Source organism: Caretta caretta, chromosome 10 (assembly GCF_965140235.1).
Source record: "Caretta caretta isolate rCarCar2 chromosome 10, rCarCar1.hap1, whole genome shotgun sequence".
Classification (NCBI taxonomy): domain Eukaryota; kingdom Metazoa; phylum Chordata; order Testudines; family Cheloniidae; genus Caretta; species Caretta caretta.
The window spans coordinates 39,943,562-39,958,188 of NC_134215.1; the positions used below are offsets into that span (position 1 = coordinate 39,943,562).

At 50.7% G+C, this 14,627-nt stretch overlaps 1 protein-coding gene and 2 long non-coding RNA genes across 5 annotated transcripts in view; 2 read left to right on the forward strand and 1 right to left on the reverse strand.

Moving 5' to 3' along the window:
- Window positions 1-14,288, forward strand: part of STRA6 (signaling receptor and transporter of retinol STRA6) — a 54,024-nt gene extending 39,736 nt beyond the window's left edge. For all 3 annotated transcript variants that reach the window (XM_048867601.2, XM_048867598.2, XM_075132917.1), the window contains 7 exons: window positions 2,127-2,202; window positions 2,517-2,650; window positions 8,702-8,819; window positions 10,049-10,150; window positions 11,044-11,207; window positions 12,155-12,292; window positions 12,913-14,288. In XM_048867601.2, the coding sequence (XP_048723558.1) occupies window positions 2,127-2,202; window positions 2,517-2,650; window positions 8,702-8,819; window positions 10,049-10,150; window positions 11,044-11,207; window positions 12,155-12,292; window positions 12,913-13,091 (911 nt within the window). In that variant the 3' untranslated portion in view covers window positions 13,092-14,288. The remainder of the gene's footprint in view (window positions 1-2,126; window positions 2,203-2,516; window positions 2,651-8,701; window positions 8,820-10,048; window positions 10,151-11,043; window positions 11,208-12,154; window positions 12,293-12,912) is intronic.
- On the forward strand, window positions 2,657-5,539 carry LOC142073355 (uncharacterized). The gene is made up of 2 exons (XR_012670185.1): window positions 2,657-4,051; window positions 4,940-5,539. It is a non-coding gene; the product is annotated as an uncharacterized LOC142073355 (long non-coding RNA).
- Window positions 5,526-8,750, reverse strand: LOC142073356 (uncharacterized). Its single transcript, XR_012670186.1, has 2 exons — window positions 8,667-8,750; window positions 5,526-7,230 (listed from the first exon to the last, which is right to left on the reverse strand). It is a non-coding gene; the product is annotated as an uncharacterized LOC142073356 (long non-coding RNA).
- Window positions 14,289-14,627: the final 339 nt, after the last annotated feature.

Below are 14,627 nucleotides of genomic sequence, written 5' to 3' on the forward strand. Positions count from 1 at the left end.
ACAAAGAAATTCTAGAAACTGGAATATGGGGCTGCTGGGAAAGGAGTCTTGGAGAGTGAAGAGGATGGCTCAAAGGTTAGGGGAGTAACCTGGGACTTGGGAGACCCCTGTTCAATTCCCTCCTCTGCCACATGCTCCCCTATATGACTTTGGTCAAGTCACTTAGTCTCTCTTTGCCCCTATTTCCCATCTATGCAATGGGGATAACAGCTCTGCCTTGCCTCATAGTGGGTTTTGGATGCTAAAGAGTGTGAGATATGGTGGTGATGGAGAGCCAGAGATGGCCCTGTTTGAAATAGTTTGTGTGCCTCTTACTCAAAGCAGGAGCTGTCAGCTCTTTTCCTGACACTTTCCAGGCCTGAAATTTCTAGGCCTGGTCACTAAAACCCCCACCAGGCTGCATAGCAAAGTTCTAAAATGTGGATGCTGCTGCAAAAGGCAGAGAGATGGAGACATGAAAAGAAAACCCTGGTCTCGTGCCAGCAAATAAAGAGTGCTGTGAATGCCAAGCAGGGAAGGGGGGCAAGAGGAGAAATGTATCCACAGCCAGCAATTCCATGCTACAGATGCTATTGTTCAGGGGGACTTTGATATGTATTGGAATTGAGCAGATGGCTTCTCGAGTGTGTAACTACAAAGCCCTGGTGTGGAGGGGTGGGGGATTGGCTAATTGGGAAAGGAGGACAGGCAGATGAGCTCTTGGCCCTGTTGCCTCTGGCTAGCATGGTGCTCCCCTTGTTCAGTCAGCCTCTCCTTTATGCACTTAGAACAATGGCAGCACTTCTTTGCAAACAGCGACACATTAAAAATCCTGCTTGCGATTGTCTTTCTGACATCTCTCTCCACATCCCAGCTCCCCCCTTCCAAAGATATTTTTACAGCCTGTCATTCCTTTCACACTTCTGCTGGCTGATTTCTGCTGTGACATTTCGAACGTGTCTAACTCTTTTTGTAGACTCACTAAGTGCTTGGGGAGGGAGTGAGGGTGGGAAGAGTGGCTAACTGGGGTGACTGGTAATGACTGTGGAGACTGTCTCTGGGTGAGTGGCCCTTTAAAGGGAGATAGGTTCTGTCCCACCTGTAACATTTAGCTCATCTTTCAGGTGGAGAAAAGAACTGAAGTCACATGCTGGGTAGATCACATAGTTAACTCAGGCTGGGGTGGTGGGGGGCAGAGACCCAGAAGGAGATTCCGGGTAGCGAGCCCTGGGAGTCACTCACTGCTTGATTTGAGGGGTGAAAGAGACTTGGAGTGGCTGGGCACAGTTTTGAGACTGGATACCCCAGGACGGATGGACTTTTGTCTTTAATGACCTAGCTGTAGGCTGTCACTGCAGCCACCAAACCAGGCTGGAAGGCGGGGATGTCTAACCATGCAGCAGCTAGCTCGAAGCCAGACTGCGTATTGTGGCTGCGGAGCCTGTAACCCTAGGGTGATGGTGTGTCCCCGTGTGGATATGTGGTTATTGGCTGTCATTCCTATCGGGTGGGAGTTCTGTTCCATGATACAAGCTAGCTTGGCCTGCTTCTTTGCACCCCACTCAATCACTGGAGGAGCCAAGCACGTGGGAGGCTGCTGAATGTATCCATGTGATGCACCTGTGAGAGAGTGAAATATTCTCCCCATTTTACATGTAGAGAAACTGAGGCACAGAGGTTATGGACGATCACACAGGCAGAGCCAGGAACTGAACTCGAGTCCCAGTCCAGTGCCTTAACCACCAGGTGGTTTCTCCAGGTGATGAGCAACCACATCACGCCTCCCTCCTCCAATTTTAGCAAGGTGGCCGAGGATTGAATGGGATTGCTAGTGGAGATCCCTCTGGGGCAGGATGGAAGTGTGCTAACAGGACAGTGCTGGGAAGCCTGATGCTGCCCTTGCATATGTTGCAGTGATTGCATAAACAGAGCCCAAAGTCATCCAGTTCTGCCCCTCTGGCACTAGAGATGTGCTAGAGATGCAGCAATGAAAATGTCACAATAAACTTGTAAATCAGTGTCAGGAAGATGTGAGGGGGGAAGGTCCATTGAATGGTGGGCAGTAGCTGGGTCCAGTTCTGGATCTAGCACAATCCATTGTATTGCTCTGGTTCAAATGACAGCTGTCTCTGTCTGCTCCCTTACAGTGTGCTATGTCTGCTCCCTTGTGCTCTCCTGCCTGCTCACCTTCTCCATGCTGATGAGGTCCCTGGTGATGCACAGGTGAGAGCCTGTTTCTGACTTTGTTCCCAAGCCTCAGCACGGTGGACTAGAGAGAGCTTTCTACGTCTTCCCCACCCTATTCCCTGTCTGAGATCTCCCCAGATAGTGGAACGTGGGGAGACTGGGCCTGCGGGTGGAATGAGGGACTCTTACATACTCTCCTTCATACTAGCTTTATTGCTTACCCATCTGCCCTGAACTCCTTCAGGGGTTGGGATAACCCTGGTCATAGAACCAAAATGCCTCCCCTACACACACCTTTCCCATGCTGCCTTTGGATGTACAAAAGGTCTATCTGGCCTCTCTTTCCACAGGGCCAATCTGAAGGCTTTGTACCGAGGGGCTGTCCTAGATGTCTTCTGCCGTGCCCAGATGCTCTGCCCTTCCCAACAGGCTCTGGTCTGTTGGATGAGCTTTGCCAGCTTCCAGACTGCATTCGCCTGCTTGGGTAACTCCTCCTCAAAGAGGAACCAAACACTCTGTTGGTCCTTAGGCCTAAGAGATGGTGTCATGGGCTGGGGCTTTGGAGGGAAGAGTCGAATTTTCACAGGCTCTAGGTAAATGCTCAGGCATAGTTGAGATACATAAGCTCAATTCCTCAGCTGGTGTCAATTGGCAGAGCTCCACTCACAGTTAATGCAACTGCCAGGATTGACACCAACTGCAGCACTCAGGAAGCACCACACCAGGATACGGAAGTGGAAATAGTTCAGTTTGTCAGTAAAAGTGGAATCTTCTGTGGAAGACTAATCCTTTGTTTAAAATGCCCTCCAATCTTATTTAGTAGGCCTGGTTACCCCTCTGATGGAAAATCTTTTGAGCAGCCCTGGTTAATAGATGTCATGAGCATGTTCCAGACATAAGTAGGGTATATTTATAGATGGCATTAAGCCTATCAGAAGAAGCTACACATGGTTATGAGCAATCTATTGACCCCTTGGCAAATCCAACAGACTTTGCCCTGGTCTACACTACGGGGTTAGGTGGAATTTAGCTGCATTAGGTCGATTTAAAAATGGATGCATTCACACAACCAACCCCGTTCCGCCGACTTAAAGAGCTCTTAAAATTGACTTCTGTACTCCTCCCCAGCGAGGGGAGTAGCGCTAAAATCGTCCTTGCTGCATCAAATTTGGGGTAGTGCAGACGCAAATTGATGGTATTGGCCTCCGGGAGCTATCCCAGAATGCTCCAATGTGACCACTCTGGACAGCACTTTGAACTCCGATGTACTAGCCAGGTACACAGGAAAAGCCCCGGGAACTTTTGAATTTCATTTCCTGTTTGGTCAGCATAGCAAACTCAGCAGCACAGGTGACCATGCAGTCCCCCCAGAATCGCAAACAAGCTCCAGCATGGACCGAAAGGGAGACACTGGATCTGATCACTGTATGCGGAGAAGCATCTGTGCAGGCAGAACTCTGAGCAAAAAGAAGAAATGCAAATATATTTGCCAAAATCTCACGGGGCATGATGGAGAGAGGATACAACAGGGACACACAGCAATGCCACATGAAAGTTAAGGAGTTCAGGCAAGCCTACCAAAAGACAAAGAAGGCAAACAGGCTCTCCGGGTCAGAGTCCCATACATGCCACTTCTATGATCAGCTGCATGGCATTCTAGGGGGGGACCGTACCACTACCCCACCACTGTCCGTGGACACCTGCAAGGGGGGAGTCTCATGCAACAGGGAGGAGGATTTTGTTGATGAGGAAGAGGAGGAGGAGAATGTGGAGCAGGCGAGCAGTGAATCTGTTTTCACTGGCAGCCAGGACCTTTTCATCACCCTGGACCCAATACCCTCCGAAGGCAGGATCTCCGACCCTGAAGCCAGAGGAGGCAGCTCTGGTGAGTGCACATTTGTAACTACAGTACAGGGTTTAAAAGCAATAGTGTTTAATGTTTGATTTGCCCTGAAGAATTGGGATGCATTCGCGGCCAGTACAGCTACTGGAAAAGTCTGTTCACATGTCTGGGGATGGAGGGGGAATCCTCCAGGGACATCTCCATGAAGCTCTCCTGGAGGTACTCTGAAAGCCTTTGCAGGAGGTTTCTGGGGAGGGCTGCCTTATTTCGTCCTCCATGGTAGAACACTTTACCACAGCAAGCCACTAGCAAGTATTCTGGAATCATTGCAGCACAAAGTGTGGCAGCAAATGGTCCTGGGTTTTGGTCGCATTCAAGCAACATGTGGTCTATATCTTTCTGTGTTAGCCTCAGGAGAGTGATATCATTCATGGTCACCTGGTTGAAATAGGGGAATTTTTGTAAGGGAACAGTAAAAGGATCCTGTTCATGCTGGGCTGTTTTGCCTTGTAGCGGTGGAAGGGGTGAAGGGATCATCCCAGAGAATAGCCACGCGGTGGATGGGGGAGGTGTGTGCTGCCCAAAAACTGCAGCCCCTCCTTTTAAATGTGAAACCCAACCCATTGCTTGCTATGGGAAAGGATGGCACTGCAGTTTGAAACCATTCCCACGTTATGCGTAAGAAGCCAACCCTGCATACCCTGTGCCTTACCATGGCTGCCTGGAAACTGAATTCTATTGCCCAGCTGTGTGTGGTGTCTCACCATACCAGCAGGCGCCCAATATAAAAGGCAAAATGTGACCTTGTACCTAAAGCACATGTGCTGTCTGCTGTGAATTGCTTGATTCAATGTGAAAGAGTATCCCTTTTGTTCTCAGAAATGTATCATCTTAAATTTTACTCTCCCTTTTTATCTCCCCCCCCCCCAGGTGCAAATGTTTCTATGCTCCCGCATCATCTCCATCCCTGAAGTTATCACAGATTAGAAGGCAAAAAAACCACACTCGTGATGACATGTTTTCCGAGCTCATGCAGTCCTCCCTCACTGATAGGGCACAGCTGAATGCATGGAGGCATTCAGTGTTAGACGCCAGGAAAGCATTAAGTGAGCGCGAAGAGCAGAGGCAGGAGCACAAGGAGCGGAGGAAGGAGGCGATGCTGAGGCTAATGGGGGAGCACACAGACATGATGAAGCATCTGGTGGAGCTGCAGGAAAGCCAACAGGAGCACAGACCCCCGCTGCATCCATTGTACAACCACCGGACCTCCTCCCCAAGTTCCATATCCTCCACACCCAGATGCCCAAGAACACAAGGGATGGGAGGCTCTGGGCACCCAGCCACTGCACTCTAGAGGATGGCCCAAGCAACAGATGGTTGTCATTCAAACAGTTTGATTTGTAGTGTGGTTACAAAAAGCAATGTGGCCTTGTCCTTCCCTCCTCCCCCACCCCACCCCACCCAGGCTACCTTGTCAGTTATCTCACTTTTTTTTAATTAATAAAGTAAGAATGCATGGTTTCAAAACAATAGTTACTTTATTTCGAAGGGGGGAGAGGGTGTGGTATGGTTACAGGGAATTAAAATCAACCAAGGGGGGTGGATTTGCATCAAGGAGAAACACACACAACGGTCACACCATAGCCTGGCCAGTCGTGAAACTGGTTTTCAAAGCCTCTCTGATGCATAGCGTGCCTAGCTGTGCTTTTTTAATCGCCCTGCTGTCTGGCTGCTCAAACCTGGATGCCAGGCGATTTGTCTCAACCTCCCACCCCACCATAAACGTCTCCCCCTTACTCTCACAGATATTATGGAGCACACAGCAAGCAGCAATAACAATGGGAATGTTGGTTGCACTGAGGTCTGACCTAGTCAGCAAACAGCACCAGCGAGCTTTTAAATGTCCAAAGGCACATTCTACCACCATTCTGCACTTGCTCAGCCTGTAGTTGAACTGTTCCTTACTACTGTCCAGGCTGCCTGTGTAAGGCTTCATAAGCCATGAGAGCAAGGGGTAGGCTGTGTCCCCAAGGATAACTATTGGCATTTCAACATCCCCAATGGTAATTTTGTGTTCTGGGAAGTAAGTCCCTTCTCGCAGCTGCTCGAACAGCCTGGAGTTCCTAAATATGCGAGCATCATGCACCTTTCCCAGCCATCCCACGTTGATGTCGGTGAAATGTCCCTTGTGATCCACCAGTGCTTGCACCACCATTGAGAAGTACCCCTTGCGGTTTATGTACTGTGGTTTATGTACTGGTTGGCAAAGTGGTCCGGTGCCAAGATGGGGATATGCGTTCCGTCTATCGCCCCACCACAGTTAGGGAACCCATTGCACTATGATCTGCACATTTCCCAGAGTCACTACCCTTGATAACAGAACGTCCTTGCTACTTGGATCACAGCAGCCCCCACAGTAGGCTTGCCCACTCCAAATTGATTCCCGACTGACTGGTAGCAGTCAGGCATTGCAAGCTTCCACAGGGCTATTGCCACTCACTTCTCAACTGTCAGGGCAGCTCTCATCTTGGTATTCCTGCACTTCAGGGTTGGGGAAAGCAACTCACAGAGTTCCAGGAAAGTGGCCTTATGCATGCGAAAGTTTCACAGCCACTGTGAATCATCCCATACCTGTGACACTGCGGTCCCACCACTCTGTGCTTGTTTGCCTGGCCCAGAATCAGCGTTCCACTGTATCAACCAGCCCCTCTGCCACCATGATGTGCCAATTGCCACAGCCTGTGCTTTCAGGAACATCTGTGTCCATGTCCTCATCAAAATCCTCCTCGTGGTGGCGTCTCTTAGCCTGGTTCTGCATATACTCCAGGATAATGCACAAGGTGTTTACAGTGCTTACAACAGCAGCGGTGACGGTGAGCTGAGCGGGCTCCATGCTTGCCGTGGTATGGCGTCTGCAGGAGAGCAGAGTTGCAGCGGAAGCAGTGGATGACGACGGTTAGCAGCACCCAGGAGGACCAGAGCAGATCCCCCGAGCTGCAGGAGAGCAGAGTTGCAGCGGAAGCAGTGGATGACGACGGTTAGCAGCACCCAGGAGGACCAGAACGGATCCCCCGAGCTGCAGGAGAGCAGAGTTGCAGCAGAAGCGGTGGATGATGATGGTTAGCAGTCGTACTGCACCATCTGCTGACAGCAGCACCCAAGACACAACAGCGGCAGTGTCGCTGAGCTGAGCAGGCTGCATGCTCGCCGTGGTATGGTGCCTATGGAAAAAAGGCGAAACGATTGTCTGCCGTTGCTTTCACGGAGGGAGGGGCGACTGACGACATCTACCCAAAACCACCCGCGACAATGTTTTTGACCCATCAGGCATTGGGAACTTAACCCAGAATTCCAATGGGCGGCGGAGACTGCGGGAACTGTGGGATAGCTACCCACACTGCACTGCTCCGTAAGTTGATGCTAGCCATGGTAGTGAGAACGCAGTCCGCCGACTTAATGCGCTTAGTGTGGACATACGCAATCGACTGTATAAAATCAATTTCTAAAAATCGACTTCCATAAAATCGACCTAATTTCGTAGTGTAGACATACCCTTAGTAACACTATACTAAACCCCTATTAACCTTTGATAAATGGAACAAGAACAAAGGTTGACCATAATGGACAGGCACTAATTGACCTTTTTGGCCATTTCAGCAGTGAGACCAAGGGCTGCATTGGCCATGGAGCCTGAGCTCCCTTCCCACCACGCAAAAGTAACCTTCTAAGTCAGATGGGATGTGTTGCAGAAGTGGGAGGGGACGCTTGCCCAGCCTCTTCCACATCTGACTGGTAGATAAGTGGTGGATTTCAGTCTGCAGGGCTGTCAAGCTGCACTTTCCCTAGTAGTGAAGTGGCAGGCCTGTAGCCATCGCGATCTGCGCGGGGGCTGGGGCAGATTGCCTTCGGGAACCTGAAAGAACACACACGAGTCACATATCCTGATGTTGGGAATATGATGCTTTTCTGAACTCCTAGTTTTAATGTCCTTACATTGGTGAGCTGAATGAATTAGCAGTGTGATGTACGGTATCCCGCTGCTTACCTCTTAGATCAGGTTAATGAATCGTTGGTCCTGTGGACCCTGCTGGTGTTGGTGTGATTGTTATTAGAAATCACAGTTCCAGACCCCAGAGCTGGCTCTTCTCTATGTGACTAATGAGCCACATGGTAAGAAAATGCTGACCCCCAATTAAATCCAATAATGAATTGTGTGTGAGTGTGAACATGACAGAGTAGACCTAGTAAGTTAATACATAGGTGGGAGGGGAAGTAACAGATTGTCAATGGAATTAGGTTGAGGGTTTTTATTTTTAAAGCAGTGTAAAGGAGTTAGGTGCATAGGGTGGGACTTTCAAAAGCATGTAGGTGATTTAGGGGCCAGTTCCCATTGATTTTCAATTATTTAGATTTTCAATTATTAGATTTAATGGAAACAGAGTGCCTAAATCACTTAGGCTCCTTGGAAATAACCCCAGTCTAGATATGTAGTGTGTAAAGGAGGGGGGGCTTGGAAAGATGGTGCAGCTCTGAGGAACATAAATGAGGGAGTAAATAGGGTTAGAGGAAATGTCTGTTTTAACACCCTCCGTGGCTGTGCGCCCACTTACTAGAGACTGATAGTGATTCCTCCACCCTTCTCCTGGCAATTTTTTACCTCTTCCACTGTGGCTGATGCTCTGTCTCTCAAAGGTCTCCTCACCCAGCAAGTGATTTTCTTTGTCTGCACCGTGGGCTTCACCTTCCTAGTGGTCATTCCACTCCAGTCAGGCACAAATATGCATCTGTTTAAAATCCTGGAGAACATGTGGTAAGTGCTTTTCAGACCCAGCAGGAGGCACTGGGGAGCTCTGGGCTAAGGAGATAAGGAATGGGATACTCAGTCAAGCCACAAAATTACCTCAGGTGGGCAAGTGATAAAGACAAACTAACTAGCTGTCCTTGAAGAAACAAACTTAACAGTCCAGCTGCATCATGTCAGGATGTTCCATCCACAAATCACTGCGGTTCTGCATCCTAATACAATGCCATGGGGGAATGGGAAGGTATATTTGGGGCTCTTCAATTGCCCTTCTGCACAATAGGATCAGCTCTGGCGAAGCTGGGGTTGTCCCATGGATTTCAGACAGGTGGCAATCCTAGAGCTCCATCTTCCAGCTGCAGGCAAGGACTCCAAGCTAAATGAAAGATTATTCCACCATCCTGATTATTACCCTGCATAGCTCCCTCCTTGTGCAGGAGGCATTGAGCACCCATGAGACTGACTTGTCCAGTGCCCAGCATTGCTGAAGGAATGGGCTACAATTCTCACACAGCCATGACTGATTGTGTGTTTTGGGGACCCCATGCAGAGGCTGCTGAGAGACTGGCCTGACCTTGGAAGCAGGGCTCCAGATCTGAAGCTTCCCAAAGTCTGTTTTTCAGGGCTGCTCTGATCCTGGGGCTTGGATTGGGCCTAACACTGGCCGCATTGACCCTGATATTTATGGATGCTTTTAATGGCCTGGTGGTCTTTCTCTTCCTTCTCCTCCCCATCCACATTCTCTGCCAAATCAGGGCCATCATGGCAAACCATCAAAATATGGTTTGGGGTTCCCCTAGCTCTAAGCACTGATTCACCCTCCAGTGGCAGGTACTATGGAATAATACTGGGCAGACAAGTCAGCAAGGGCCAGACTGTACTGTGAAGCTCTGAGGATCAGGGCTGCCCTGCCCCCAGGAGCTCCTAAGGGGTAGCAGCATTGTTGCCTTCCCAAGGGCAGGCCAATGCCACTGTGAGGGAGCTGTAATTCACTCACCCTTGTTCCCCAGAGGACGCTGGCAAGTGGCAATTTCTGTGCTCTCATAATCATAGGGGCTGCAAATTGTCTAGCCCCTGAGCACATGTGCTGGGCTCTTGTACCTCTCCTGCCCCCCATTTGGCCCCTCCAGGCCATGCCATAATCTGGCCCAAACATTCAGATCATCTGCTCTATGAAGAACTGTCAGGCAAACCCACTGACTGGAATCTGCCCCTTCCTTGTCTTCTCCCCCGCCCAGGCCGTTCTGGCTGACGCTGGTGCTTGCTGTGGTCATGCAGAACTTGCTTGCTCATTTCTACTTCCTAGAGAAACACCACCTGCAGAAGGAGCTGACCAACAGGTGAAGGGGTGTTGAGTAGCTAAACATGCACACTGTTTTGTCTCTGGTCCCAGGGGCTGTAGGGCACCTAGTTTGGGTTTGGTGCACGTGGTTTTGAACAAACCTGTATGCCGGGTGACACAGGGCTGAACTGTATGAAATGCCGGAGCTGCATCTGAGCTTCCAGTTCCCCCAAGCATGCCTTACCTTGTGTTCACCACAAGGCTTGAGAGCTTTCCTGGTCTCGCTGTGAGCCCATGAGGCAGTGCCGTCCATCCAAGGACCCCCACATCTCCAACACTGGTGAAGCTTCCCAACACCCTGTCAGAGGGGATGGCAACTGCTGAGGTGGAGCCAGTGGATGGACCTCAAACCAAGTCTCAGGATCCCTAGGCCTGTGTGATCACCACTCCAAGGTCTTGCCTTTCCAGTAAAGAACAAATGGGGATTTTATCTTTTCCCGAGATGTTAGGGCGAGAAGGGACCATTGATTGTCTGGTCTGGTCCCCTGCAGAACACAGGCCTGAGAGCTCATGCAGTGAGCCCAGGACATTACCCGAGCGCAGTGGCCAACAACCCTTCCCTCCCTGAAACCAGGTCTAACTTCCCAGCATGCCTGTGAGCTCTTGCTAGCCTCCTAAAAGCTGCTGTGTTTGTCTGTGTGGTCACTGACAGGAGGGTCAGTAAAGTCCTCTGAGATGCCCAGAGGACCAAAGGGGCTGCAGAAACTCCACTGCCAGCCTCCTTCAGCTTCCCTGAGCAGCCTGGCAGTGTGGAAAGTTTGGGGAGGGTTAGCAGGCTGTATGCTGGACTAACGCTGGGCATCACTACTGCAGCAAGTGGCTCTTTGTCATGGTGGGGTGGGCTCCTTGGCCTCCTGGCCCTATTGTTTCATCTCTGCCTCGTTGCCCCAGGCGAGCCCTCTGCATCGTGACCTATCTGCTCTTCCCCATCAACGTCCTGGTGGGGGTCCTGGCCGGGGTCTGGAGAATGTTCATTTCTGCACTTTACAATGCTGTCCATTTCTGCCAGCTGGACCTCAGCCTGCTGAATCGGGGCGTCGAGGCCTTCGATCCAGGTAAAGGACACGAGAGCCCCCTCCTGGAGCCAACATACACTGCTCCCTCCATGTTCTGGCATTACGCATGGTGGGCATGTCCTCCCCTGGGCCCAATGTTGTAAAGCCAGTGGGGTGCTCCTGGGGAATATGACTCTGGCAGGATCCGGGTCATTGACAAGGAATGTCTGTCTGAGGCTAACCTAAGGATCCTGTGCATCACATCTGATGCAGGGATCTAACTCCTGGACTGTCCCTGGACATGGAACCTGGGAACGGAGTAACCTAGCTAGCCATCCTGCCATATTTAAATGGGAAACAGGGCCTGGGCAGCTTGGCATTGCCTGCCTGGGGTTCTGTGGGGGTGAATCTGGCTTCCCAAACACTACTGCACGATTATCTGCTATTGAAAACCTGTTTCCTTTAAATGTTGTAGGTTTCCCTGTCCCCCCTGGCTGTTTCTGGTGAAACTTGACTTCTCTTGACACCCAAAGCTGCTGAGGCCTAGGGGGTGAAGCCCACAGCCCAGGTTCTAATATCTGATTGCATTGGTGTGAATCTGGAGCGACTCCAGAAATGCTCTGGATTTACAGAGCAGTAGCTCAAATTGAGATTTGCCCGCCCCCCTGCAGTCCATTCGTCTGTGGAGGAGGAAAAAACCAAATAGATGCAACCCTGAATTCTGCCCTCCTCCGTGTGTGTGTGTGTGTACCTGTATGAGCGTGCACACGCTCTGGACTCTGCTACACGCTCTGATATATGAGGGAGGGATAGCTCAGTGGTTTGAGCATGGGCCTGCTAAACCCAGGGTTGTGAGTTCAATCCTTGAGGGGGCCATTTAGGGATCTGGGGCAAAAATTGGGGATTGGTTCTGCTTTGAGCAGGGGGTTGGACTAGATGACCTCCTGAGGTCCCTTCCAACCCTAATATTCTATGATTCTATGATACATGGCCTGTGTTCCCTCTAGGCTACCGCACTTACTGTCATTACTTGAAAATTGAGGTCAGCCAATCACACCCTGTGATGAAAGCCTTTTGCTTCTTGCTTCTCCAAGTACCTGGCCCAGAGGGGCAGACAGGACTCAAACCCACTGATGTGGAAGAAGGTGAGATCTTGCTTCCTCCCCACTTCCCAGCTTTAAGTGAATGCTAAAGAACTGCTAGCCAAGAGAAGCAGAATTTCCTGGTGCCAGGGGGAGCGTCTGTGGACAGACTCCCATGCTCGGTGCTGATAGTGCAAGGAGCTCATGTTGAAAATTTCTGGTCTCATTCATAGGCTGGGTCTACGCATTGGTTGTCCTTCTAAGGGAGGGCTGGGGAGTGGTTTCACCCTTTCACCAAAGGAGCAGGAGGTGCCATGAACAAAGGAGGGTGCAGAATTCAACTGCCAAGGGCAGTGTCAGTAGAAATGCCCCACTTGCTCCCCCTGGTGGGGGATGCTCATGCACTGTCTCATGCCCTGCATAATGCTTTCTCCTCAGAGCTGCATGTCCTCTTCCTCTCCGCGGTGTGACATGGTTGACTGGCAGCCTGGTGATATGGGGTATCAGTGCAGATTCCTTCCTGGCTCTGCACTGCCAGGCTGTGGGTTCCTCTCCTCCTTCCATCTTTGTGCAGGGGCACGTGCAGGGCAGGGAGAACAATCCCCCTTCACCCAGAGACATGGTGAGCCCGCCCTGTAGGCAGACAGGAGGAGGGAGTGATGCTGAGGTTTCCTCCTTTGCAGGGATCCAGCTGATGCAGCCTGTGAAGGGGCTGCTGAAGGCATCCAAGTCCAAGCAGACGAGAGCCCGGTGGGGCCTGGCCTACACCCTCCTCAACAACCCATCACTCTTGGCCTGCCGAAAGACTGTGCTCTCCGACCCCACAGCCAACGGGACCCAGTCTCGCCCTGCCAAGCCCTGACCTCCACAGAAGAGCCCTCCCCTTTCTCTGGGAAGTGTTCCAGCTCTGCTCACTGCCTCCTCTCTCCTTCTTGTGTGTCCCACCACCCCATAGCAGCGACCTTGACTCTGCGGAGCCCTAGAGCATGGCTGCGCCCGATTGCCTGCCTGCCTGCCTTTGAGACCAGGGCTGTTTCCTTAGGGCAGCTTGGAGCTAAGGGGGACGGGCTGCCTGATAATCTTGCCCAGAGACTGAGCTTTAAAGCCACCCGAAGCCAAGTCTTTGCCCCCCATGCTTCTGGGAAACCTGAAGCAGCTCAAAGGTCCCCCTTAGGAATCTTTCCGATTCAAATCCTGCTGGGCTCACAAGTGAAATGAGTTTGGTGGTCTCCAAATTTTTATCCCAATTGCCCTTCCACCATGCAGTTTGGAACATTTGAGTCCCTGCTGAGAGGAGGTGGGGGCTTGAATGGGAGAGAGAAGGGGAGCTACAGTATTGCGGGGTGCTAGCCAAACTGAGAGGAAGAAGCTGGATCTGCCCCTAACCAGAATGACCTACTCTGCATTTCAGAAGGCACCACCATCTTCCTTCCCACCACCCCTCAAGAGCCTGCATTGGAGTCTCACCTGGATCCCCTTCAACACACCAGGTAGTGGCAGGTTTTTTCAGGTTGCCTTTGTGTCAGGGTAACTTTTCTTTTTCATGCAGAGACAGCCATTCCACAGAAGAGCCCAGCACTAAAGAGATTCTGATGAAGCATTTATGAAGGAATATGTCTTCATGCCTTTAAAGAAAAAGAATAACTTTTTAAATATATTGTTCACGTCTTTTCTATAGTTTTTAGTCCTAGTTGCTGATAAATAGACTGCAGGTACTGTAGCTTTGTAAAATTGGAAATGTGCCCTCGATGCTTTCACAGCAAGACGGCAGAGCGATCTCTCTGTTTTGTGTGGATCCTCTATGCTGCGTGTCCCTCTGGCTTCTCATACTCTGCTCATGTCCTTGCCTCCACTTTTCTGGCAAACAGGAGGTGTCTATCTTCCTGCTCCCCCTGCCCTATTTTTTTTAAACTAATAATTCCTTGGCCTCTGTTCTTATTCTATGAGAGGTGGGCAGGTCAGATTGGGAGTGAGCTGAGCTAGTAGTTGTAGAGTACAGTGAGTTTAAACCCCCTTGGAATGGTGAGGTGGGAATAATAAATAATATGCCTCTTTCCTACTGCTTGGAGAGTGCCTGTTCTGTTTTTGGTCTCCCGTGAAAGCAAGTGTGAGCACAAGGGTGATGGAGGTAATGGAGGGGGGAAGGGCAGAGAACAGTGGGAAGAGACGTATCAGGGCCCTTGTATATGACCTTCTCTTGCCATGGTTAGTGTGGCCATTTGGTGCATGGCTGGGGGCATTGTTACGCTCTTCTGCACCCCACAACAGCAATCCCAAACCACAAGGAAAGCAAAGCCAGACACAAGCAGGTTTCCATGATTTAGTGTAGATGGGACCTAATCATTGTCCATTAAGCCACGGACAGCACAAGGTTTCACAGTAGGACTGGCTGCAAATG